This window comes from Chamaea fasciata, unplaced genomic scaffold (genome assembly GCF_029207755.1).
Source record: "Chamaea fasciata isolate MVZ Bird 193981 ecotype frontalis unplaced genomic scaffold, bChaFas1.0.hap1 SCAF_7, whole genome shotgun sequence".
In the NCBI taxonomy this organism is placed as follows: Eukaryota; Metazoa; Chordata; class Aves; order Passeriformes; family Sylviidae; genus Chamaea; species Chamaea fasciata.
Genome location: NW_027094092.1, coordinates 433,132 through 460,031, shown reverse-complemented (window position 1 = coordinate 460,031; position 26,900 = coordinate 433,132). Strand labels below are relative to the sequence as shown.

Genomic DNA, 26,900 nt, shown 5'->3' with positions numbered 1-26,900 from the left:
ACAGAACAACGCTGCTTTATGTTGGGGTCACAAGCAAAAGGCTTATGACAGTTCTTGAAGTGGAAATCTGCAGTTCTTCAAGGCAGTAGGAAGTGGTTTTGCCAGCGTTGATCACGGGTGCTCAGGGGAGGCTTGGCTTTCAGAAGCTTGGGGTTTGCTTTAGTGCAAATACGTACCGGAGCCCAAAGCATTGGGGCTCCAAACTTGATCAGCGTTTGGTGCCTGATGTTGGAGTCGCTGAAGTCCCTTATCAGTCCCCACATTTGGTTTTCACTTCATCGTTTCCTGCCTGCTTTGCTCGGTGGCAGGCTGTCGCTGGCAACGTGACACAGCGTTGCAGCTTCTTACCATCCCTAAAGGGGAGAGGAGAGCCGGCGCCTTTCCGAGAAGGAATGTGCTTTTCCCGGAGTCGTGTTAATTATCCAAACAACCTGCGCTGTTGTTGACTTTGAGGAAATATCCTGTGACTCCCCCGTGCTTGTACATTGTTCACTTCCACCGGTATTTTCCCGCCCGTCCCCTTATTTCCTCCCCTCTTTTCCTACCCCGTTTCCCTCCCACTTTTTCACCTACTTCTTTTCATCCCCCCCGGCTTTTTTCCCCCCTCTTTTTATCACCCTCGGTTTTTTCCCCCTCTTCCCCGATTTTTTCCCCCCTCTCCTCTTCCCTGAGAATGCCGCTCGCCGAGGCTGCGGGGAGTGTGAGAACAGCCAGCGAAATGTAATTTTGGCTTCCCCAGACAGAGCACTGCCACTAGGCAAGATCTGAAACCAGATAACCCAGGCTGAGCCAGACCTTCCCAAGGAATCATCCGGGGAGCTCCTCGGGCGTGTTCCCAGCTCCGGGTAGTGCGGGTCCGGCCCGCTCCCAGCCGGATTCGCTGCCTGCGCCGCTGCTTTCGGGCGCGCTCGGCACTCGGGGTGTGGAGCCCCGGGCTCTCATTGCTGTTGGCTGTGATTTATCACGGCCACACACGGGCTGCAAAGCTGGTGGCCGGAGCACACGCAGGCTTTCGCAACGGGGCGTGGGAGCAGGGAGTGAAGCAGAGCCCAGTCCAGGACGGCTCCCAGAGATCCTCTTGGCTGTGCCAGAGTTGCCCCACATCCCTTTTTATAAGCCTTTTGGGAGCTGTGGAGGCCGTGTGTCCGCACGGCTTTCAGGAGCTGCTGGCAGTGAATCATAGAATCTTGGAATCGTTTGAATCGGAAGGGATCTTAAAGACCTGTCCCCCTGCCATGGGCAGGGAGACCTTCCACTATCCCAGGTTGTTCCAGGCCCCATCCAGCCTGGCCTTGGACGCTGCCTGGGATGGGGCAGCCACAGCTGCTCTGGGCACCCTGTGCCAGGGCCTGAGCACCCTCCCAGGGAAGGATTTCCTCCCAGTATCCCCTTTAAGCCTGCTCTGGTGCGATGGTCAGAGCTGTGCTGATGAGTGAGAGAAAGCAGCCCTTGCTGCAGCCTAATGAGCTCTGTATGAAGAGTTTCCTCCGGAGCATGTGGATGATGGAACTTGCAGTGTGTCTCAGGAGAAAAATCAGGACTGGACCCTGGGAAGACAAACTGCAGCCTCCAGCAGCTACAGATTTTTCTGAGCGTTTGAGAGGGAGGCGATGTTTCCACTCACGGGACGTGCATGGCATTCAAGGAACTCAGCCTGGGATACCTGATGCTGCTGTGATTTAGCCGGATCTCCCATAGCTCCTGCAAGGCTTCTTCCATGCAGCACGTTCCTTCGAGCCCTGGGAATTACTTGCCTGCAAGAGCAGCAGGGAGGAAGGAGCCAATCCTCCAGATACTCACAGTGGTAGGGCCGTTGTCACAGCATAAGCTGTTCCAATGGAAGTGAATAGGCAGGATTCAAGTAGATGGGGCTGAGAGTCATCGGAGCAGTGCCGTGCACGGAGAGGAGGGTTGGTGTTGTCGTAACTCTTTGTGTGTTATTGAAGTGCCAAATGGATTAGGAGCTTTAAAAGCTTTAATTTCCGTGCTTTTGGCATCGTCTCTTGGAACGCGCACGTCTCCGTCGTGAAGCTCTGGAGAGGAAATGGGGCTTGAAGGGGTAGTCCCAGACTAGTTTCTTCTAATTTCACTTGCAATCAAGTGCTGGAGAGGGAGAGACAGATGCTGCAGCTGCATGATTACAGAACATGCAGCTGTTATCACACTTGCTTCTTCTCCTGCTAATGAGGCATCAACTCTCTCCTGAGTTTGCTGTTTGGGTAATGGGTTTTTTTCTAGTATGAAAGTAGAAGTGGTTTTAATTTTATTTTTTTTTCTGATCTGGTTTGGGTTCAGCAGCTGGCAAGATGGTTAATCAGAACTAGTCTGGTTTGAGGAAGGAGTTACCAGAGGAGCATTGCCCGGAGAAGCTGCGGCAGTTCCATCCCTGGAAGTGCTCAGGGCCAGGTTGGACGGAGTTTGGAGCAGCCTGGGCCAGTGGAAGGTGTCCCTGCCCATGGCAGGGAGTTGGAATGGGATGAGCTTTAGGGTCCCTTCCAATCCAAACCATTCCGTGATTGTAGGATAAGGAGGCATTGATTGCAAATAGCTGTAAAAAAGCTTGGTGGGCTCTGTGCAGCTGGATAGACTGAGCTGCTCGGAACTTTAATTTCCAACATCTCGGTGTCTTCTCACCATTAATCCAATTTCTCAGCCACGAGCAGTAAATGGGTGGTTCTGATTTAAGTATCTTCACTTTCAGTTCTTGACATTGTCTTGCGCTTCCTTGGAGGCTTCTGGGCACAGGCAGCTTTTCTGTGCTTTGTGAAGCGATACAAAGGTGGGGAGAGGATGAAGAGCTCTGCCACTCTCCCTTCCCGGCTGGCAGGAGCACAATACTCGCTGGAAGGAAGCTCAGCAGGCCTCTGATTTTGAGGAATGATGCATTTGCCTGTCAGAGGGCTGAGTTTTAAGCCGTGTTCAAAAGCTCTGTCTCTGTGTTGTGCTGAGGGAAGAGGAGGGGTTGCTGGATCCCAGGTGAGCTGGGAGCAGGAGCATCCCCCTCACAAAGGGAATCCACGCAGTGCAGGTGATTGCAGAGGTGTGGAAAACCCTCTGAGTAGTCCCGCATATTAAGGATAGGGTTTGTTCCATGGGTGCTGGCAGTGAAGCACAGAATCCTGGAATAGTTTGGGTTGGAAGGAATCTTAAAGCTCAAACAGTTCACCCCCTGCCATGGGTAGGGACGCCTCCGCTATCCAAGGTTGCTCCAAGCTCCATCCAGCCTGGCCTTGGACCCTGCCAGGGACAGGGCAGCCACAGCTCCTTTGGGCAACCTGTGCCAGGGTCTCACCGCCCTCGCAGGGAATTTATTCCTAAGATGCCATCTAACCCAGCCCCGGTCAGGGTGGAGCCATTCCCCCTTGTCCTGTCACTCCAAGTCCTTGTTCAGATCTCCTCTCCAGCTTTCCTGTAGGTCCCTTCAGCTACTGGAGTGGACAGTTAGGTCACCTCAAAGCTTCTCCAGGCTGAACAATCCCAGTCCTCTTCCACCCCCTTCCCTCAGTCTCTCCCAGCCTTTTCCTAACTTTAGAGTATGTATGGCATGAACAGTCACACCTATAGCGCCCAGTTTTTTGCAGTTATTCCAGCTCATTTGAGCACAGATCCCCCAGGATGTGTGCTGCCAGACCGGGTCAGGCTCCTGCCTGCGGAAGCCTGAGAAGAACAAGGTGCCTGCTGCTGGGGTTTAAGGCAAACCATGGCTTTTTATTTGGGGATTTTCATCTCTGCCAGAGGCTCAGTCTCTCAGTAGGCACAGTAGAAAATAGGATCAGAATTGCAAGGAAACCACCGGTCCATATAGCCTGGGAAGAGTTCTCCTCCCCAGGGCATATTCTGCAGGATACCTGTTCTGCCTCTGCCAAATCCTGCTCTGCCTGACCCATTTTTTAAACCTGTAGTCCTCTTCCAAACTCCAGAGGTTGCATATGGTCAGTTTGGCCTCTTGTGCGAGAAGAGTTCTGGAGGAAATCCTGTCTGACTGGATCCTCCTATTTCCCAGAGCCTGATTCTCCAGTTAGAAAAACGTGGACACATATAAATGTTCGTTCCCCAGCAAGCTCTCCTCCCGGGGCACCAGCCTTGGGATATACCCTGTTTAAACAGGTGGAGGAACTCAGTCACCCCAAAACACATTGCCAAGAGCATGGCATCTAGAAAAGCACCGTGCAAACCCCAGCGGGTTTCAGTTCCTGGCTTTCCCTTAGTTAATGCATATATAAGTAAGGCAATTAAAACACATCGGGCTTATTTCAAATAGATAATCTAATTATCAGCTTGATTAAACCATATCAAATGAGCAGTTCTTGTAATTCGGGAGCTTTGTTCTAATCACTGCCAAAGCAGTAGGAGCTTTAATTAAAAGCCTCAAAAGTGGCAGACCAGTGTCAATTGAGGGGAGTTACAGCCTGAATCCTGATTGCAGGGAAGAGCAAACACATCCTAGGTGGATGCCGATAAAAAGATCAGCTCATTGCTGCCAATAAATGGGATTTGACTAGTTTGTAAATACAGTTGGGTGATGGTAGTTGTCATTTGCTGCCGTTTCTGATGCTCAGAGACAGACTTGGTTAAATCTATTCCACTGTCACTCATTTACGCTGACATTTTTAATGTCTGTAGGTTGGTATCACCCAGCCGTATCCTGTCTCCGCCTTGGACCTACAGCTTCTTATGCTAACATGTGCTCCTTCAGCCTGCAGAACTCCTTAATTAAAAATTGGCTGCTGGCTGACTCGGGAAGCCCAGGCTTCTTTTTCCTGCCGTGAATGTATCTTTAGGGCCTCTCTGCCCGTCGTGATTTGGTGTTCAATGCCCACAACTTTTATAAAACACAACTACGGGGAATGACAAGAGCGGCGGGCAGCCAGGTTCCAACCTGCACAGGGATTTGCATCTGTTTAGTTTATTAATGTTGGCAGGTCTCTGCTTAATAGCCCGAGTTTTCTTTTCACCTGAGTAGGTGGACTTTTTGTTTTTCTTTTGCCTAATTGTCTCAGAAAATGATGGTAGAACAGCCTGCCTGTATCAGCATGCAGGCAGTCGCAGACCGGGGGTTATTTCTGCTCTGTGCCCTGGACCAGCCCTCAGATTTTGGAGATTTGATGGGAATTTGGAAAAGTGTTAGGAACAGCGTCGGTGGAAGAGGGAGCTGGGTGAACAGCACTCTGTCCGGACCCAGCTTTCCCCAGCTGCTGTGGCATTTGCCATCACCACCTTGCTTTTAATTACTGTCGTGTTCCGTGGCTTAATATTAAACCACATCTAATTGCATCCTGTCTCTTAATTGGCTTAACTGGCCATCACCCAAACAGGCTCTGCTGTATAGAAACAAGCTTCCCCAAATATTTCCTAATTGGCAGTCGGTGCTTTGTGAGGGGATGGGACCCTCTCAGCGATATTAATAGATGTTTTCTCCCGTTCGTTCCCAGGATTGGACATTGATCCTATGACGCATGCCCGGAAAAAACAGCTTTTCCTTGTGAAACATCCAGCTGGTTCTGCTGGCCAGGCCTCGTCGCCAACAGGCAGCAGGAGGATGGACAGGGCCAGCGCAGAGCAGCGGGACGGAGATGCCTCGGAGGCTCCCGACTGTCCCAGTGGGCTTGTAGGGAATAACAAAAGCAAGAGTTTGCGCGAAGTGCGAAAGACGTACCCGCTGAGGAGGCGGCTTCTCCCCTCAGTGAGCAAAAAGACCTGCAAGGTGCTCCTCACCAGGCTGGAGGATGTGGCTGGCTCTCTGACCAAACAGACCCCGAGCTGTAAAAAAAAGCACCTTCCCAGCTGGGTTGAGGGTTTGGGATCTGCTTTGTTCTCGGAACAAGTTCAGCCTGTGGGAGTGAGCAAGAGTGAGTCATCCGGGGAGAAGTGCACAGTGACTTATCCCGGGCCGGAGCAGGACTTTGATCCTGCTCCCTCGGAGCCCAGGAAGCGCCGGCTGGCCTCGCTGAATGCTGAGGCAGTGAACAACCTGCTGTTCGAACGGGACGAGGGCTTGTTATCCGGCAGGCGCTTCCGCAGGGACTCGGGGAAGGCCGCCGGGGACTGTACCCTCAAGGGCTTGCAGTGCAAAGCCGGTGACAACTGGCCTGCCCTGGAAAAACCGGCTGTGAAAACAGGGAAGGGAAAGAGCCGGCATGAGCCCAGTCAGAAATGCAATAGCTGTGAGCATTCGCTGGACGAGGTCTTTGATGATGGGGCAAAGAGGGAGGATGGTGCCATCCCCTACCATCCCACCCCAAAGAGACTGGCCAGCCTGAACGCCGTGGCCTTCCTGAAGCTGACCCACGAGAAAGACCAGCCCCTGAAACAGAGGAGTAAATCGGATGGAGAGGGCAAGTCCGAGAACCACTGTTCGAAATCCACGCTCAAGTGGGCCAAAGCCGGTCGGAAGAACTGTGTCAAATCCAAGAAGGAAGTGGCTAGCTTAAAAATGGACGGGCAGCACGGCTGGCAAGGCCAGACCCTGGGCACCTTTGGGAAAGGGGAGCAGCGGGACTCTTCCAGGCCCTATGGGACGACAGAGCCCGTCCCCTACGAGTCGCTGTCCGGCTCCTACGCCAGCACGGAGGGCTTCTACCACAGACTGCCTCTGCTCATGGGAGGACAAGCTTCCATGAAGCCGGAGTATGGAAGACCTGGAGAGAAATCCCCAACCCCCAAACAGGAATTTCATCAGCCTTCCTTTCCCGTGCAGCAGTTCCCTCCCTTGCCTGTGCCCGGGAATCACGCGGACTGTGGATGTCTCTGTGAATCCTCAGATCTGACTCCGTTGAACGGGTTTTATGTTTATTACGGCCAAAGCGGATACAGTGGCTATTCCCCCTGCTCCGTTTATCCCAAGGACGAGCTGTCGCAGGCTGCGACCTGCGAGGGGCTCCTGGTATCCTCCGGTTCCTTGCCATCAGGTGCTCATTTCCAGCCCCTGCACTGGTGCAGCTCTCCGTACTGCTGCGGGGAGGGAGCGGCCGTGAGCAGCTTCAGCGTCTGCGGCGTGGTGCACGTGCCGGAGGGCAGGATCGGCAGCGTGCACGCCGGACGGAACAGCTACCCCTACAAAATGCCTTTTGCAGCAGGTAAGGTGCAAAGTGCACGCAAAACCCGGCCGGCCTGGGAGAAGAGGGTGGCTCGGTGCGGTGCCTGCTCGCCTGGAGGCTGGTTCCCTCTGCTAGCAGCTCTCAGCTCCACGGCCGAGCTGCGCCTTGGAAGGGATCCGCCTTCCACCTCCCCTTCCCCCGTGTTTAGCCCGGGGGGTTTTTCCCGCTGGAAGGTCTCGTTGGTGTGGAAAGCAGAGAATCGGTGAAAGGATTTGGGCAGCGAGAAGTTGACTCGTGGCTTGTCACGCCGGAGCTGAGGCTGAGCTTTGATCTGTGTAGAACGAGCAGGGTTCAGCTCCTGCACGCCGTCCCGCTGTGCCACTCCGAGCGAGCGGAGGGCCGGGAGCGCACCAGGATGAGTTGCTCCTCCCGTCCCAAAGCCTCCCTCTGGGGGCTGAGGCATCCTCACAGAGCCTGTGGAGAAGCAGGCATTGCCTCTGCTCTTAGACTCTGATGGTGCCAGCTGGGGGCTGCAGGCTTTCCGCGTTCCATGGAGCGATCCAAGCTGGCAGGGCGGCGCAGGGGTTTTCGCTGTGGTGGTCTAAGTGCCAGGCGCACCGTTAGTTTGGGAATTCTTGATCCCGTCTCTGCTCTCCGTGTCTGACAATGACGCCCTGGAATGAGGAGGGGTGAGGGGGTATGGGAAACGTCTTTGCCCGCCTGGCTCTCCTCTGTCCCCGCCTGCTTTTCAGACTTCCTGCTTGGTCTTGGAGCTTTGCCTCTGCCATTGAAAAATGCCTTTTTAAATATTTAAAAGTGGAGTGCTGTGTGGGGGTTATCAGATAGCAGCACCGTGTCTAAAGCCTTCAGGCTGGACAGTGCTGCGAAGCTGATCTGTAGAGGAGGCTGCTCTCCAGCTGCTGGGAGTGCCAGAGTGGGATCTTTCCCCTAACCACGTGTTCCAGCCAGGAGCTGGCGTGACTTACCCGCTGAGAACAGATTTTCAGGTAGGTGGATGGAGTTTTGGTTCAAGCGAGGCTTTGTCGTCTTCCGTTGTAGGAAGCTGCTGAAACTCAGGAGCGTTTGGTTGAAGTGTAATTTCTGTTTTCCCGAAATATCCCTGCTGTCATGGTGCTGCTTCCTATAGCAGCAGCCAGACAGGGCTCACTGGTGCCTTCGGAGCTCTTGGAAGTGGAGTGCTCACAAGACAACCAGCTCAGCAGTGTGTTCTTGCCTGACAGTTTCTGTGTAGTGCCCCGAGGTCATACCAGTCTACTTTGTTCCTCAGCTTTTGCATGCTGGTGCCTCTGATTTTGTGCGGCCAGAAGGATGCAGGCAGTGCAAACGGAATATTTTCCAGAGCTCAGCCCTCCCTGTGGGTTCAGTGATTGTTCCTGGTGCTGGCAAGGGCAGCAGCAGTTCCAGGAGTGGGTATTTGCCTGTGTGTCATCTCCTCACTACTGAGATCTCCCTTGCTGTGATTTCCTTCCTGGGAGCAACTTGGATTTAAAAACCTGTAACACCGGAATCATTGAGATTTAGGTCTGTGGATTGAAGCATATAAGGAGGTCTCACAGAATATTGATTGGGCCTTGGGCTTGAGGAGTGATTTTTACGTAATTGTGCACCTCTGGAATCCTTCCCTTCCCTAGAGTGGGGCATTTTAGTGAACTGAAGAAGCACTTTGGCTGCAAGCAGCAGGCTCCCATCAGAGAGGGATGCAGCCTGACGTGCCGAATGCTGTGTGTTACACCTCTCTGATTTGGTGTCTTCCGGGTGTTTGCAGGGAAACATCAGTATCTGTGTGGTACAAATCCAAGGACTGGGCTGTGATCTTGGCTGATGGTTGGGCGGTGTGGGAGCAGAGGGATGGAAAGGAGCTGGGACAGGCTGTGAGCGCTGCTTTAGTGCCAGTGCCGTCGGAGAGGCTGGAAGTATGTGTGACCAAGGACGGAGTCCAGGGGCACCACCAAAAGCAGCTCTGCACCAGGGCCCTGACGTGCAGTAGAGATTTTTTAAAGCTTCATCCTGCTCGAGCTTAAAAGCTGCTTTTGTAAGCAAAATACCTGAGAGGTGATTCCTTGCTTCGCGTGTCCTGTGCCTGCCAGTGCCTGCATCCTGATGTCTGTGCACTCTCAGGGGCTCCTGTGGCCTTTGCTGCTCGGTGTTGATTTGATTATTCGATCGATCGATTGATTGATTGATTGACGAGGATGATCTGTGGCATCCCGTGCACTCACAGCTCCGCAGCGGCTTGGCTGCAGCCCTTAGGGAGCGGAAGGTGGGGAGGCAGGAGCGAATAACTTGCTGTCTCTGTGAGAGGTCCCGGCAGTTCTTTGGCTGGAACTCTGTGGCTTTGGATGGAATTTTCCCTTCAGATTTGTAAGCTCTGGTCTGAGGCATCTCCTGGAGCCTGACTGGAGCTGTCCTTTGGTCACCCCAAAAAGCAGAGTCTCAGGTTTGGGGAACAAGGGTGCTCCCGTGTTGGTCTGGGAGCTCTTTTCCCGCTGATAGAGCGTAATTACAACTGGTTCTTCCGTTGGCCTTGGCCTGGGTTGAGGCTTGTTTGTGACTCCTGAACGGAGCAAGGAATTTCTGGGATGCTCCGAGAAGGCAGCGTCAGCCAAATTCCAACCTGCTGAGGTTCCTGTGTCTGCTGCAGGGACACAGTTTTGCTGAGGGTGCAGCATCTTGTGGTCATGTTCCACCTTGTTTCGCCTTTCTGGACTTAATTTGGAGAATCTTCTCAATTTTCCCTGATTAGTAGAATTTGGCTTTTTGAAAGAAGCTGGCTGCTTTTGGCAGAGTGATTTAATCCTTCCCATTGTTTCGATAAGCCTTTTTATTTCCTTTATACATATTGACAGGCTGGAACCACTTTGGACACCGGCCAGCCTTGTGCGTATTCCTGGCTGGCGTTACTTGGGATTCAGATGGGTTTGTTGTGGTGCAGTGTCATCGGCGGAGCACTGGAACACCGCAGGCTCGGAAATGGCTCTGCTTTTACAATCCAGCGACAGTGCAAAATGAAATTACAACCCGGAGAGTCTTTACAGCTATAATGCAATAAAGGGGATTTCGGGGAAAAGCGGCCGCGGTGTGGGACGGTCCCGGCCGTGTGGTTGCTGTGTGTTCCAGATGAGATCCGTGACTCATTTCTTCCCTTCCCTTCCCTTAGAAGGCTGCAAGTCTCTGGACCAGCTGAACCTCACAATCCCGGTGGCAGGACACCCCGCGTCGCCTGCCCACCCGCTCTCAGGATGTCCCGTGCCCAGCGTGCCGCCGGCTGCAGAGCCCGTTCCTCACCTGCAGACCCCCAACTCTGACCCTCAGACCATGGCCCGAGAATGTCCTCAGAGCTCCAAGCCTCCCAGCGGCTCCAAGTCCGGGCTGCGGAATACTCCAGGCTGCCTGCACGCCTCCAACAGCAAAGCGGCGGGCGGCCATTCCCACCCCAAGCAGCAGCGGATCAGCCGGCGCAGAGCCACCAACGGCTGGATCCCCGTGGGCGCGGCCTGCGAGAAGGCCGTCTACGTCGTGGTAGGTGTCTGAGTGCTGGCGCTGGGCGGGGACAGCTGCCTGTGCGCCCCCGGGCACGAGGCTTGGGGCTTCTGGGGCTCACCTCCAGCTGGAGATGGTCACTAGATGCTGCCCAGAACCTGTCGATGAGATTCCGGTGGGAGCGGAGGCACGGCTGGCTCTGTTCCCTGTGTGCCCTGGTGTTACCTTGCACGGTGCGGTTTGGGAGGGGAGGAGAACCTGCTGCTCCTGTGCTGGCCTCAGCTGAAAGGTGACGGATCCTCCCAGCTCTGGCATGTGCAAGGGTGGCACCTGAGGCACGTGGGAGTCCGTCCTACGGGGATCATCCTTCTGCTGCTTTCTCCTGGGTAGGGCAAACCTGTCTGAGAAGCTGAGGGTTGCTGTAGCCTCAATTATAAGGGGCAGGTCTAGAGGCAGCTTTCATAAGGTGGCTCTCACTTACAGTGTCTGTAGCCCCACAAGGATCTGCCAGAGGACTGGGAAAGTATACTGGCTCCCAGATGGAATTTTTCTAGCGCCCGAAATCCCCTTTCTTGTAACTTGCATGGTGGCACAGCTGAGATGCACCTCCAGGGATTTCCCGTCTGTACTTTCCCATTTGCTGCCTTCAGGGGCATGGACTGGTTCCTGTAAGATGGGAGATTTCCTGCCAGAGAATTCAATTAGCTCCAGTCAAGTCCACTTCAGTTGCAAGAGGAGGCAATATCCTTCATCTTATTAAAGCATAAGAGCTTGAAATGCGCCCCACGTGGTGTCTGGGAAGGTGGGACAAGGCATTGATGTGCAGTAGATGTCAGGAGGAAGGAGGGCTGCGGTCCAGGCAGGGTCTGTGCTGCTGCTTGGTGTGCTGACACAGCCTTGGGCTGCCGAGAGCAGCAGCCGGGGCAGCTTGGGGAGCTTTAGGCTTTGGGGCTGTGTCCAGGTGCCAAGGACTGTGCCAGAATGAAGCCTGTCGAGGCCAGGGACTGGCCCCGTGCATCCATCCCTCAGGCTGTCACACCCCAAAGGAGCAGCGAGGCATTAATCTCCTTAAGATGCTTCCAATCCTGCCTGGGAGATCTGGCGGGAGGTTAAACCGTCCTGCTCGGGCGTTCTGAAATGAAACTCATAGCGAAAGCAAACTAAAAACCCCCGATTCATAGTCCCAGAAGTGATTATTTCATTCTGTCAGAGGGTACAAAGAAATCACTGGCAGTCCTGTTAAGGAAGGCTTTGTGCTACGGCCTCCCCTGCCACTCCCTGCCCTGCTTATGTCAAATATTTTGTGTTTTATTAGTTTTGTTTGTATCAGAGAAACGTTCAAAACGCACCTAGTTTTTGGTGCCTTTGAATGGGAAGGAAGAGCAGGCCTCTGGGTGGACAGGTGGGAAGGCGATTTTCCTGAACACGGCGGTTTTGCATGCAGAACGGAAGGAGCGAGTGTGTTTTGATTTGAAATAAGAGGGTTAATTTCAGCGATTAGGTCCCCCTGGTGAGCTGCCGCTCCCTGCCAGCACCGTGGAGGAGAGCCATGAGGTCGCCCTTTGCCCGTTCACTGGGGTTGTTTTGGTCCCTGTGTGTGCAGAACGAGCCGGAGCCGGCCGTGCGCAAGAGCTACCAGGCTGTGGAGAGGGACGGGGAGATCATCCGGGTGCGGGACACCGTGCTCCTCAAATCGGGGCCCCGCAAGAAATCCATGCCCTACGTCGCCAAGATCTCCGCGCTCTGGGAGGACCCCAAGACAGGTACTGTGCCGGGAGGGAGCGTGTGTGTGCTCCGCAGAGCGAGCTGGAAGCAGGGGAGGGACGCATCTAGGGAGAGCCGCGCGCTGGTTAGGGTACCAGCGTGATGGAGAGGAGGTGAGCGCCGTGGCTTCCGTTTGGATTGTTCCAGGAACTGAAATGCTCCTTAATCACTCGTCCGGGGCTGATAAATGGAAATCTTCCTGGATGTGAAAGCACGTAATATCTGCCAAGTGCCCGTCTTAGCAGCCCTCTCCCGTATTGTTTCATTACTCAAACGCCGGGGGAGCTGCTGTTTGCTCCAATCCAGCATCTGGTCTGGGAGCTGGTGGGAGCAGGGCTCTTCTGCTGCAGCTCTGATGCACCCCAGTGGAGCTGGGCATGGGAGTTGTGGGGACCTGTGGTGAGATACGGCGTCTGACTGGCAGTCCCTGATCCAAGGATGCTGAGCCAAATGCTTTAAAGCAGAGGTGGTGCTTAAAAGGGGGGAAAAGAAACCCCGAAAATTCTGTGTAAAAGACACAAATCGAGGTGTGGTGAGGCCCACTGCGGTTGTGTCAGCGCAGCAGCAATTCTGCCCCGAACCTGGGAATCAATGCTGCAAGTTCCCACCTTTGGACGAGCATCTTTGCCAGCTTGTGTCCTGAACGGATCCTTTTTTTCGGGTGGAAACATTAGATTTTTGAGTATTTGGGGAGTTTTTTGTGCCTGACTTCTCTGGGATGTGGTAACCTGAGTAGAAGGAGGCGAAGGTGTAGTGGAAAAGCAACGTGACCGACTCCGTGCAGCTTCTTGCTGTAACAAAGGGACACCTAGTTCAGCATGAAATATTTATCAGCCGCAGCTGCCTCTCCGTGAGCGCTGTGGGAATGAAGGGGATGGAGCAGCAGGAGGAAGCCGGGAACGAGTGGGAAAAGCTGAGGCTTGACTTGTTTTGATGCCTGTTGTTGCAGGAGAGCTGATGATGAGCCTCCTGTGGTATTACAGACCAGAGCACACTCAGGGAGGCCGCAACCCCAGCATGCACCAGGTGAGTCCAGATCGGGGCAGGGCATCCCGGGCTCTCTGTGCTCCTGCAGGAAGAGGGGACTGCCCCAACATCTCCCCGCATTCCTGGGCGGCCTCAGGCTGAGTACAGCAGAGCGCTCTTGGCTGTTGTGCAGGTGTTGCCAGGTGTGTTGAGCGGTGGCGTCCTTGTAGTTGGGCTTTTTCCCCAGATTTATTGTCCTGTGGAGAAAGCTGCTGAGCTCCTTACATGGAGACTCTGACAGAAACAGCTGAGTGTTGGTGGTTCTCCCTTTAATCTGAGAAAATTCCGCATATTGAGTAAAAGGTAATTTTGACTGTTACCTTAAGAATAAGGAAGAGTAAGTTTATACTGAATCAAGATCAGACACCTTTCCAAAAGTACATTCTAATTCCGACAGGACTGCAGAGCGTGATGCAAAAGCCGTTTTGCGGGAAAGTGGAGTGCCTGTGTCATGTGCTGCCTTTTAATAAATCCCTTAATCTGCTTCTTAAACCCCAAAAACGTGTTAGTTTAGTACAGAAACGTGGATGCAGCATCCTTGCTTGCCCTGCAAAGATTTATGATGAGAACCAAAGTCTGACTTGAGGATGCTGTGCCAGGATAATGGAGTTGCTTTATAAAGAAAAAAAACGCGTGAATCACTGTGACTTCACGCCTTGCTCTGCTTTGCATGGGCTTGTGTCGGGTGACAGAACAAGCTGGTTTTAACTGGGAGTGAAAAATTCGCTGCTGTGTTCAACCCAATTTTAAACACTTGGTGCTTTCTTAATTTCTATTACTTTGTTAAATAAAAAGGGAGGGAGGGAGGGTTTTAGAGCAGGACTTGGGAGCAGCCAGGGAACTGCAACTGCTTCGCTTGCAGGGCGCAGGTGAGTTTCTAAAGCAAAATGTGGCACTTTATAAATGAAAGGTGAGTGTACCCAGTTGCCTTTCAGTCCAGGGAGAATGCCAGGAGGAATTAAGCCAGGTTTTTGCAAACCCACTTAAATTACACAATTCTTCAAACGGGAGAGAGCTTGGGCTAAGGGCTGGGCCAGGCTTGCCAGGGTGACTAAGGTAGTTTTGACTCAAGGAGTAAGCCAGAACCCCAAGGTGCAGAAGGCAGGTGTGGCACTCCCAGTGTCCCTGATCGACCCCATCCCCAGATGTTCACCCTTTTGTGAGTTTTCCCTTCCAGCAAAGCAGAAATGGAGCCTGCAGGGAGTGCTTCCAGACTTGTTCAGGGCATCCGTGTTCCCAGAGATCATCTCTGTTGATCTAACCGTACCTGAAATTTTTCTCAGTGGCTCCGTCCGGGTTACCCTGTGTACGACCAATCCTGCCTGCTGCAGAGCCAAATTCCCTAAATTACTGTGGGAAAAAATGGAGTTTGCCTCTAGAGGTTGTGGCTGCTCCTCCTTGGATGTGTTCGAGGCCAGGCTGGACGGGGCTTGAAGCAACCTGGGATAGTGGAAGGTGTCCCTGCCCATGGCAGGGGGTGGAACAAGATAATCCTTAAGGTCCCTTCCAACCCAAATCGTTCCAGGATTCTTTTCCATGATTCTGAAAAAGTCTATTGCTACTTCTCTCACTCAAGCAACCTTTTTAGTTGAACGGGGAGGAGGAAGTGATTGGGCAAGCAGGGTTTCCTCAAGTTTTGATATAAAGATGGATGAGAGAATTCAGGAGGGGAGGGGAGACCGAGGGGTGAAGCCAGCCCATGGCCTTACTGCTGAAGAGCTTTTGACATAAGAAATTCACGTGGCATTGGAGCACTCGGTCTCAGAATGTGCCGGGCAGGGTGAAGTGCTGGGGCAGTCGGTGCTTTGCTCACTGTCGCTGGATAAAAATGTGCACGGAGCACGGGGCGGGTGCCTGGGTTGTGTGGGACGCTGGCCCTGGGCAGTATTCACCGTGAGCACGCTGCGGTGACTCCACCTCAAGGTGATGGGTGAAGGTGCAGAGCTCACCCTCCCCTCTCTGGGTGGTTGAGGGTGTGGATCTGGCCGGGGCTCCGGGCCGGCTGGGTGACCTGTCCCCTCCCCTCCTCGCACAGAATGAGATCTTTGCGTCGCGGCACCAGGACGAGAACAGCGTCGCCTGCATCGAGGAGAAGTGCTACGTGCTGACCTTCGCGGAGTACTGCAGGTAGGTGGAGCTCTGAACCTGCTGCGCTTCCCAAACCTCCCCCTGCCTCCAGCCTCCCTCGCCCTGCCCGTTTCCAGCCAGCCCGGCTGTCCCAGCCCTGCGGGCTGTGCTGTGGCTGGGGGAGTGACACTTGCTCTGCTGCAGGCTTCTCCCACTGCAGATCCATTGCGCGTCTGCATTGTATGGGATCATGGAATCCTTTGGGTTGGAAAAGAGCCTTAAGATCATTGAGTCCAGCTGTTCCCCTGGAACTGCCAGGGCCACCACTGACCCGTGCCCCCAAGTGCCACATCCACAAGGCCTCTGAACCCCTCCAGGGATGGTGACTCCACCACAGCCGGTTCCGAGGTCTGACCGCCTTTTCCCTGAAGGAATTTACCAGTATCCAACCTACACCTCCCCTGGTGCAACTTGGGGCTGCTTCCTCTCAACCCTTGTCCCCTGGGAGCGGAGCCTGACAGCCTCTGGCTGCACCCTCTGGTCAGGGAGCTGTGGAGAGCCAGAAGGTGCCCCGTGAGCCTCCTTTTCTCCAGGCTGAGCACCCCCCAGCTCCCTCAGCCGCTCCTGGTGCTCCCAACCCTTCCCCAGCCTCTTGTGCTCCTCTCCAGGGACTCCCAAATATCAGTCGTTGTATGACCACTGCGCGTGGTTTCAAGGAGGACAGGGACAGGCGTGCAGGAAAAGATGGAACTTGGAGCTAAAAACTAAGTGAGCTAGGAAGAGATCCTATATATCCATCCCTTGTGGGACGCAGGTGCCCAAAAAGCTGCTGATACAAGTGCCAGTGTTCATGCTGGACACCGGATCCTGGGATTTTTGCAGCAGCACCCCTTGGAGCAGTGACTCGGGCTGTTATGGTTGAGCTCTTGCTGATTGAATTGCAACTTTGTCAGTAAGAACTTCCCAGCATCCATATTCCAGCCTGCCATCCGGCGATGGATACGCAGGGCTGAAGGAAAATGGGGATCGAATGGGCACAACCCCATAATGCAAGCCAGTGTTTTAAATCTCTTTGGTTCTGCTGGGTGCATCTCGTCGTCTGTGCAGCCCTGACAGGGAGGGAATGCCTGAGGACTCCTGCTCAGACTGCTCCTTGCCCAGGGCTCTGCTTTTGGAATTTCTGAAAACAAACTGGTGTACAGACTCTTTAGAAGCTGAATTTTGATCTTCCTTTTGAGAACACTAAACAAAAACCCCAAACAAACAAAAAAATACCAACCTAACCCCAACAATAACAAACCAACCAAACAGAATCCCCCTGTCCCCAGGCTTTGGATCAAAGCAGTTCCTTTCCATTCTAACACCCCGGTCTTCTGGAACAGCTGCTGGCAGGAATTTTTGCATGCTCTTGTGGGTCAGGTCACCTTTGAGAGATGTTCCCTGAAGGCATCCTGAATTCTTTGTTTTCCTAAACATTGGTGCATAAACATTTATTAGGAGCTAATTAACAAAAATGAGGCCAAAGTAGTAAAAACAAGGTGGTTAATTGCTATCGTCTTTGGTGTGCTCTATGATATCCACCAGTATGGAAATACAAACTTGTGTCGCTTCCTGCAGGAGTTGTGTTTGAGCAAAGCTTTGTCCGCGTTCCTTCCCTTCCCCTTATTCTTCAGCAGCTGCAGTTGTGGCTCCCAGCAGGACACAGGCAGCAGGAGAGGGAATGAGTTCATGGTCCCCAGCACAGGAAGGACACGGACCTGTTAGAGCGAGTCCAGAGGAGGCCATCAGGTTGATCTGAGGGATGGAGCAACTCTCTTCTGAGGAAAGGCTGAGAGAATAGGGATTGTTCATCCTGAAAAAGTGGAGGCTTTGGAGTGACCTGATTGCCCCTTCTAGTACCTCAAGGGAGCCTACAGGAGAAATGGAGGAAGACTGTTTACAAGGGCCTGGAGTGCCAGGGCAAGGGGGAATGGCTTCACACTGCCAAAGGGCAGGGATAGATGGGATATTAAGAATAAATTCTTCCCTGTGAGGGAGGTGAGGCCCTGGCTCAAAGAAGGTGTGGCTGCCCATCCCTGGCAGGGTCCAAGGCCAGGTTGGATGGGGCTTGGAGCAACCCGGGCTAGTGGAAGGTGGAACCTAGTGAAAGGCTCCTGCCTGCAGCAGGGCAAGTTGGGACTGGATGAGTCTTAATGTCCCTTCCAATCCAGAGCATTCCGCCATCCTCTGACGACTCTCCCGATGTGATTGCTCTGCAGATTTTGTGCCTTGGCAAAGCGTCGAGTCGAAGGGATCCCGGGCAGGAAAACCATCATGGTTCCTCCCTCGGAGGAGTATTCCACCCCTCTGCACCGCAAGGTGCCCGAGGACACGGACCCCGAGCTGGTTTTCCTCTGTCGTCACGTCTACGACTTCAGGCACGGGCGCATCCTGAAGAACCCGCAGTAGCACAGCCCTGCCTCGGGAGCGGGCGGCACCGCGGCCCGGGACACCTGTGCACTCCCACCCACCTCGTGCTGCTGCAGGTGGGAGCGCCCAGCGCTCCGTCCTGGGACTCGGGAGCGGGCAAGGAGCGGAGCCCGTGGAGGGAGGCAGCGGCCGAAAGCACAGCACTTCGTTAAAAGCATAAATGACAAATATATACGTAAAAAATAAATATATGTATATAGATATAGGGATTTGCATAAGTAAATCTATATCTATATATGTATGCAGAGCTGCATCTATTGGGAGGGTTTGCAGGGGATAAAAGCCAGGAAGCAATGCCGAGCCGTGGCTGGGGGAACGGCGGGAAGGTGCAGGAGGGATGTGTCCGTGCAGTGTTTGTTGAGCGTGGCCGGGACAGTCGGTGGTTTTTGGGCCCTGAGCTGAGCCCAGTTCTTGGCAGAGCACAGGAGAGTCTCCTTGGTCCCGCAGGACAGACTCTTGAGAATTCCCACGGTGAGAGCTTCTTCAAAATACAGCTTTGGGAGCTGCCTGGGTGCAGAGTGGCCTTGTGTCATGCTTGGATAGGTGTTGCTCCATCGGGGGAAGAGGTGACCTCTGTTCTCCCTCGTATTTTCCCTCCCCTCACCTCGCTGCTCCTTGGTTCACCGTCTGAGCCGGGGCTTGGAGCCTGCTCCGCGGTGGAGCAGAGGGAGCTGGCAAGGTGGCAGGTGTCACGCTCCAGTGTAGGGTTAGAGCGGGTCCTGTCCCGGGTGTCCTGACCAAGCCCACAGGATCTTGTGCCCCATTCCCAAGGCTCAGCACTTACTGGCACGCATTGCTTGGAGGCTCGGAGCTCACAAAGTGGGCTCTGCTGGGGAGAACCATGTTTCCTCTTCTCTTCTGAGTGTTGCTCTTCCTCTGATGGCTCAGGGGGCCCTGGATTTTCTCTTTCTTCCCAATTTGTTTCCTGTAGTGTCATTTACAGACCCTGCTTATCCCCGTGCGTCTGCAGTGGGAGGAAGCCAGAGGGGGAAGTGGCAAACCCTTTTCTTGCGTGTTCTTGGCTTTTTAAAATTCCTTCCCCGTGTGACTGTCCTGATCCTCAGAGTGCTGTTGGAGCCATCAGCAGCCTCTCCCCCTCCAAACTCATCCCGGTGTCCGAGCAAGCTCACCAAAGTGGCTTTGTGGCTCCTGAAAGGACCCGAGCATCGGGAGAAGTTCGCATGGACCACGCGAGCCCCGCAGGTCCTGCCTCTTGCCTTACCTGTACAGATCCCAGACAGACCTTAGCTTATCTCAACGCTAACTTGGAGTTAATCCCAAAGCAAACCAAAGGACAGTGTCACATCCTGGGGAGTCACTGCACCAGGCTGGGAGCCCAGCCTGAGATTGCACTAACGTACAGCAGAACCGACCCCGTGCCACCCGCGTTCCTGCTGGCTGGAGCCGCTCGCTGAAACAAGGGATCTGCATTTCCCCAGTCTTCTGGGGCTTCTGAACTTGTGTCCGTGCTGCTTTAATATCCCATCAGTGGAAGCAGCATTCCCTGTACTCCCTGGGGACACAGGGCTTGTCACCTTGCTCCAGTGGCCGCACACCTGCCCGGCCTGGAGGGAAAACCCACGGCATCCAATTCCTTACATGGAATAGTTCAGGCCCGCAGCAGGAGTTCTCCAGAGATTTGCTCTACATACCAAAGAGGGGAACGTGTCCGGAGGCAATGGCTTGAGGGGATGACAAGGTCTGGCACCCGCCGCAGCAGGCGGCCATCTCCCTGCAGCTGGTGGATGATTCCTGCTGGAAAATTCCTGTTTATTCCCACCTGCGTAGCCCAGGGAGAACACCCAGCTCCAAGAAGGGGGATCCCAGGTGTGCAAGCAAGAATTGTCAGGTGAAGCATCTCCTCTCACTTATACCTCAAGATACTGTTGTTGGTGTCAAAGGGATTGCCCAGATCTCTCCTGAACAATTCACTTGGCACTGTGGGTCTCTTGGAATGACGTGGTGGGGCTGTGTTGGGGTGGGAAGTGGTGGCACTTTGGGGTCACTTGGATGAAGGGGCACCAGGAGGCATTGGAGAACCTGGTCTCTGGTGCCTCTGGGGGAGGATATGAAGTGGTTTTCCCCTGTCGCGGGGAGGGAGGACGCTGGAGAAGCGGAGCTGCTCCTGCCCGTGACACGGAGGGAATGGTGGCTACCTGGCCATGGGGGAGCACGGCAGCTGCACCCCACGGTGGGTGGAAGGTGATGGGAAGCCCTAGGTCCACGTGCTTGGCTTCATGGGGACTCCTTTGCCCCTGAACCTGAAGCAGGAGAGCTGCCGTGGCCGTTTCTCCCTGGCAGTGCTTCGGACATGGAATGCTGCCAGACCCACCGGCCAGGTGAGCCTGAGCACTGCTGCAGCTGGGCCCAGGTGTGAGACCGAGCCTTGGAACCACAGCATCTCACTGAAATTCCTCCTGCTGCCCCATCTCCCCCTGCTCCCACCTTTTCCTGGCTCCTCTCCAGGTAGCAGGGAAATTTTCCTTGCCCTGGGTCCATAACGGGCTCCGGTCCAGCTCTGGAGAGGACAAACGTGACTCCTCTCATGTTGAATCTGCTTCAGGCCATGAACATTGAGGTTCACGTGGTTGCTGATGCTGTTGTGCAAACAGCATGTAAATGAACTGAAATGTCTTACCCCTAATGAAAAGATTTCCTGCTTTTTTAATCTATTAGATATGGAAATATTTTTTGAAACTGAGAAATGCAGTCGGTAGAATTTAAATCGAAGCGTAATACATGTAAAATATATTTTAGTTGATAATTTTGTAAAATGCACTTTTTTGTGTCTCTTCCCTGGTTCCCCAGATCTGTATTTCATTGTTTACAGATGGAATGAGAACATTCCCTATTCCCTCCTTCTGTGAGAAAGATATATTAGAAGTAATTCTTAAAAAATAAATTTGAAAAATCGTATTGATTTAGAAAACAAACCAGTGCTGGACTGTTCTTCCCATCCCCGCATGAACTTCCTGCCTGGACCTGGTGGTTGCAGGAGTTAGGAGTGCTTGGGAGCAGGTGTAGGTGCTCAGGGTTGTGGGATGAGCGATCTGTTGGGTTTTCTCTGGAAATAGAGCAAGTGGCAGCAGAACAGGCAGGGCTTGACTGACTTTTCTCCAGTCTGCTCTTGTCAGCTGCTCTCAGTGGAATATCTGAGTCTCTGCTGTTCAGGCAGGGCAGGTGGTGGCAGATTTGTCTCAGCTAGGCTGTAGGAACCCTGAAGGAAGCATTTGGGAATGTTGCTTTGGAAAAGTGTCTCGCTTGGAGCACTGTCGTCACCAGCTTCTGCTATCCGAGTGTCCCGTGGCACCAAGTGCCACACGCACACCCTGAGGGCAGGTCCAATAGCTGAGCCATCTACACGGGCATCCCAGGTGGCCAGAAGGATTCCAAGTGGGAGACGAGCAGACGGGAGTCAACCTGCCTGAGGAGCAGGATAACGGGATCAGGAGTACCTGCTGGGAATGTCTGCAGCCACATGCAGGTGAGAGTTGCTCGGGGGTGCTGCCAGCCGGCGACAGGGCGTGGGTGTGCGAGGCCGAAGGCACAGGCACGTGCAGGGGCTGCTGCACGCTCATCCTCAGGGCGAGCAGCTCCCATGGCCCTGGATGGTGACACAGCCATTCCCACATAGTCCCGAGCTGTGGCTCCTCTGGTGCTGTCCACAGGCTCCTCCTCGGCTTTCGTGATTTCCATTCCGTGTTGAGATGTTCTGCTGCTTCCTGGGGCTGTGGCCCTTGCACAGCAGGGGAGGGAGAGGATGAGTTCTGGGACCAAAATGGGCAGAAGAAAAGGGTAACGTGTGGCATGGAATTGGCTCCTAATGACAGAGGAGGGAGTGAGGGGCACGTGTGGCTTGTGGGCTGAACGCTGATGAGCTGGGCGTGGCAGAACTGCATCCACAGCCCTTGGATAACCCATTGAACCCTAGCTGAATATTTCTGAAAATTTGCAGCATCTTTCACTCCCAGGTCACCTTGAGCAGGAGATTCTGAGATGGTCCCATTGGATGAGCTGGGGCTGCTCAGTCCTGGCCCTCTCTGCAGCCCTGCCGGCATCACACCTGATTAGATTTCTTCCTAGGATTAGGGATTTTGGTAGAGAATCCTTGTCTTTTGCTTCCTGCTCCCAGCCTTGTCAGCACAGCTTCTCACAGGGAGCTGCCAGAAGCACACACCTGGAGAAGCAAATCAAACCAAGAGAATTCCTGGGAAAGGAAACCGCAGTGATGAAGTGAATTCGTCTGGGAATTTTCCTCCCAAGGGAAGGAAGGGGTTCATCCAGGGACAGGTACATTTGTGAGCTGGTGTGGGGTCACTGAGAAGGATGTTTCTAACCCCATGGCCTGGGATTTCTGCTGAAGAGCCAATTTGAGGTTTTCCAGTTGGATTTAATGCGGCTTGGTCACTGGGAGCCATCAGTGATGTGGATGCCAGAAATGCAACAGAAACCTGCCCCCTGTGCGTGACTGCGGCCGGCTCCGGTGCTTCTCCAGGTGTCGATGCTCCCTCAGAGAGGTCCCTTGGAAAGACAACCAAGAAAAAGCTTTTCCCTCCCCGCTCTTCCTGCGTGGTGAGCCGTCACCAAAAGGATAATCTGTGGCGGGCTGAAAAGTTTGGGATTAATGTCAGACAAAATTGGATTTACCGTTGAAATCTGCCACCCGAGGGAGGCGCGCGGAGCTGTATCCGGCTCTCCTGGATCTGACATTCAGCAGACTGGCCTTGTCTCATGACCGATGCTGCCAGGATCGTTCTGCTGCCACTGTGGCAGAGTCCTCTTGGCCACAGGTTGTCCTTGGAGTCCCCCATGCATCAGGAAGGCCTGGGCTCTCTGGCTGGAAAGTGGGGGGGGTGTGGCCATTGGAATCCCACCTGGCTTTGGCCAGCTGGGCATCCCCTGGCAGGTTTTGACGACCAGCAGTGGTTCAGGTACCTGGCAGAGCCAACCTGCTGTGTCCCGTTTCCCTCATTTCCATGTGCAGCGTCCGAAGGTGACAGAGCCTCGTGGCAATTGCAGGGAGAAGGAGGCACTTGGGGTGCTGGGAAGGAGCTGTTTGGGGCTGTGGGCACTTCCATAGGCTTGGACAAGATTTAGGCAGCAGGATGAGCACACTGAGAAGTGCATCCTGACCTTTGGGGATTGATCCTTGGAGAGGCACAGCAGTGTCCTGCAGATCCAGGGATGCTGGTGTGGCTCTTTGTTCTGCTCCGGAGCAGCTCTCTTTCCAGGGAAAGGGCCAGCTGGTCTCCTGGTGCTGCTCTGGGAGCCTTCTAGGGCCTTCCTCACCTCACTGCCCACAGGCACGTCCCAGCCAAGCAGATCCACAGCAGCATCCAGCACTGGCTGAAGTGTCTTCCCACCTGGAGCGAAAGCCACGAGCTTCTGCTTGCGTTTAGCTGCAGCTTTAATTGGCTGTAATTGTGCCAAAGTCCCTGCGAGCCAAGAGACGGGAGCAGTTGGGACCGTCACATGGATGTGACACAGCGCTCCGGCACCCGCCCAGCTCCGCCCCTGCCGATGGAGGAGTCGTGCAGGGGCCGGGGGTGGGATTTGTCCCATCCCCAGTGGCAGGACCAGCCCTGGCAGGGTTGGTGCCACGCAGGGAAAAGGGATGCACATCCCCTTAGCCGGGTGGTTCAGGGACCCGAGCATGAGCAATTCCATTTTACTGTGCCCTATTCACCCCGTCTGTATGGGATAACCACTTGGCTCGCCGAGCTGGGGGCTTGAGGGGGGATAATGGATAACTGCTCACTAATCCCTGCGTGCCAGCGTTGGCTCTTGCTGCTCCATGCTGCTCCAAATGCTGCAGTGGCAGCACAGGGAGCCCCCAGCTCCATTGGCACGGGCTCCATCCATGGGAAAGCAGCCGCAGCCTCGCAGAGCCACTCTTGGAATGGCTCCTACACTGCCTGTGTCGCTCAGAGCTGAATAAAAACGAGGTTGAGCTTTTCGTGTTCTTCTCCAGCTGCTGCTCCTGCCTTAGCTGCATCCCTGTGCCCAAAACCTCAGGGCCCTGGGACACCAGTGCAGGGAGCCATTTTTCTGGAAACGTCAAACTGGACATTCCTGGAGGCTTTTTTCCTGTGATAAAGCCCTTGGCAGAAAGGTAATTCCTATCTGGCCCTTGGGAAGGGAGTTGTGCTGGGGGGCCATGTGGGGTCTGGCCGGGACTGCACTGCTTCAGCCTCCTGCAAAACCCAAAATCCAGTTAAATCACCCTTTTATACGTGGATTTTCCTTCAATGCCAGATGCCAGCCTGGAACACATGTTGAGAGCTCTGCAGGGCCACTGGGAGCGGCGCTGGGCAGTGCTGTGACAGACTGAGACCAAAAGTAGGAACAAAAGGAAACAACTAGCCCAAAAATCAGTGGAACAGAGGGAGGAATCAGGTGAGCACTGCCAGGTGTGCTGGGAGAGGCATCCAACCTCCATCCATGCGCTCCGTATGGGATGGGACTCACCGAGGCAGTGTGAAGTTGCGGCACAGCGCTCAGGGCCGGCCTCGGGGTTGTAATTAATAGTGGGAGATGATGATTAATAATTGGAGATGGTATAAAGGGGATACCTGAAAAGGGACGAAGCCGAGGGGCTGGCACGGAGTGGGGGGTCTCTGGGAGCGCGGCGTTGCCATAGGGATCCGACAGCTTCTCCGTCAGAGCCTCCAGCGAGAGCAGTTAATCCGTTTTTAGGAGGAAAGGATATTTAATAAAGGGAACCATTTAAACTGGATTTACAAGGCACACTGAATGGAGGCCCCATTTATTCCCGTGACTTCATATTTAATTTTAATATCTCTATAAACCTCTCCAGAGTGTTCTGCACAAACAAGCCGGAGCTGGAGCGGTTCGACCGCCCAGTGATTCTTAAAAGCAAATCAATTTAACAGGGCTGGAAAAAAACCCTGCCTCTCCAGGAATATTCTTCCGCTCTCGGAAAAAGCACCAGAATAGCTGTATTAGGAAACAACAAACAAGCCGTTCTGATGGAGAGGGATTTTTGAAAGGAAATGGTGCCAAGCAGGGCTGGGAGCCTCCACAGCAAGCCAGGTTGTTAGGAGTTTGCTTTGTTGCTCTGTTTTCCCTGCACTCATAAATAATGCAATTAATAATCATATAATTTCATCAATAATCCGGCTTTTTCTGTAGGCTTGCTCGCTGCTATTCCCGTGCTGCTGCCTGAGCAGGGATGCGGTGACTGTAAAAGTCCATACAAAAGCTGGCACCTGGCAGCATTTAGCACTCCACAAATGAGAAAAGGAACAGGAAGGCAGCCAGATTTCCCACAAGGAAGCAGTTTGTGACTGTCCCCAGAGCGGTTCTGCTTCCCGCACTGGGAATGTCGTGGTTCTGGAAGAATCAAGTTCTCTGGGAAGAGCTGGTGAGAAAACTCCCTTCTTCCTCTGCAACAGGTAAACTCTCCTGCCCCTCAGCACCTGGCTCAGGGCACAGAGCAAAATTCCCTGGGCTTCCTTTGTCCCTGGAACATCTCAATTTCATTTCTTTTTAATGCATAGAGATTGTGCTGCACAAAGCTGGCTCTCATTTCTCCTCCATCTTTTGGGTGGTCCCTGAACCCGGATTTAAGGAGCAGAGCAGGTGCCCCTGGCCACCACATCCCAGTCAGCCTGTGCAGCGGTTTGTGCTCTCAGATCACAGAATGTTCCCTCACCTCCACTTAATCCCTTTTCCCCCTCTTTTTCCTTCTACATAAACGACCCCCCGGCAGGAAACAGCATCCTCTGCTGTCCTGGGCTGCGGGGATGCATTTCTCAAGGAGCAGACTCTGGACTGCTCTGAGTGAGGGCGATTTGGCAATCAGATGCTTCTCCCTGTCCCAGGCCGGGGAATGTTTCTCCCCTATCACAGCCAAGAGTTCACAAGCGGGATTGGATTCGTAGCACATCAGGTAATTAGTCTATAAAAAGGGAATTATATGGCATGTTAACGAGCACGGCTGAGTTTTGTTCTCGCCTCCCTGCAAGATGAAAGCTGAGACTCCCCGTGAGAATTGATTTCCTCATGGGATCTCCCTGTCTCAGGAACACGATATCCCAAAAGCAGCCCCAGGGATCCATGTGTGTCTGGAAACCGGGATCCAGGCAGGCAGCAGTCCCCCATTTCCAGAGCAGACCCCTTGCTCCCAACCCGTGTTTTTCCTAATATTGGAGGAAATGTTCTTGTAATTTAACTTTCCTAATTAGTTTTCTTCTAAAATCTGGGAATAATACAACTTTTTTTTTTTTTAAATTGATAGAGGGGGGAAAACCATTTTCATCACTGTTTAACAGAAAACCTCGGTCTTCCATGTCCAGCACAAACAGACTGATTTGTTTCATGCTTCCTGATGTTTATTTTAAATTAATCCTGTTGGGACAGATGTCAGGCCAGAATTCTTCCTGGAGTCACTTATGTTCTTTGATCTAATTAACAATGGCTCGTGTTTTATAACAACTCATTTTTCTAATAATTAATTTTTCATGAGGGATGGGATTCACTTACTCTTTGCTCTTTGCCTTCCCCTAGATCCTGGGTTTCCTCCCTCATTTCTCTTCCCTTCAATGCTCATTTTCCAAACCACCTTGATGCTGATGTATTTTAGGCTTGAAAACACTGGAAATAACTTTCCGAATATGCTGCATTTAGAGAAAATGTCAGATTAATTCTACATGTTTATTCATTAAAAGCACCAGCAGGATCCTGCTGTGCACACACAGGGAATTTAACATGAAAAAACAAAGGGAGTGTGTACATTAGTGTGTGTCAGTAATAATAAAACAGGAATGATGCTGCCGTGACTCATTGACCCAGGATTTCCGACTGGAATTTACAGTGGGCTTGATGATAAACCCTCAGACTTTCCTTGGGAAGTGCCTGTGGAATAGTCAGGGAAATGCTTTTAGGGATTACATGGCAATTTAAATAACAAGCTGCCTAGAGTGGCCTGAAGGCACAGAACTTGCCGTTCCTATAAAATCCAGGTTACGAATGGAAAACCATTATCAAGGAGAACAGGAAAAAGGTCAGAACATT

At 53.3% G+C, this 26,900-nt stretch overlaps 1 protein-coding gene across 1 annotated transcript in view; it reads left to right on the top strand.

Annotated features, from left to right (window-relative positions):
* BAHD1 (bromo adjacent homology domain containing 1) overlaps positions 1-18,087 on the top strand; it is a 32,617-nt gene extending 14,530 nt beyond the window's left edge. The window contains exons 2-7 of the mRNA XM_066187067.1: positions 5,433-7,076; positions 10,216-10,577; positions 12,142-12,301; positions 13,252-13,328; positions 15,364-15,455; positions 17,654-18,087. Of these exons, the coding sequence (XP_066043164.1) occupies positions 5,450-7,076; positions 10,216-10,577; positions 12,142-12,301; positions 13,252-13,328; positions 15,364-15,455; positions 17,654-17,843 (2,508 nt within the window). The 5' untranslated portion in view covers positions 5,433-5,449 and the 3' untranslated portion in view covers positions 17,844-18,087. The remainder of the gene's footprint in view (positions 1-5,432; positions 7,077-10,215; positions 10,578-12,141; positions 12,302-13,251; positions 13,329-15,363; positions 15,456-17,653) is intronic.
* The last annotated feature ends 8,813 nt before the right edge of the window (positions 18,088-26,900 follow it).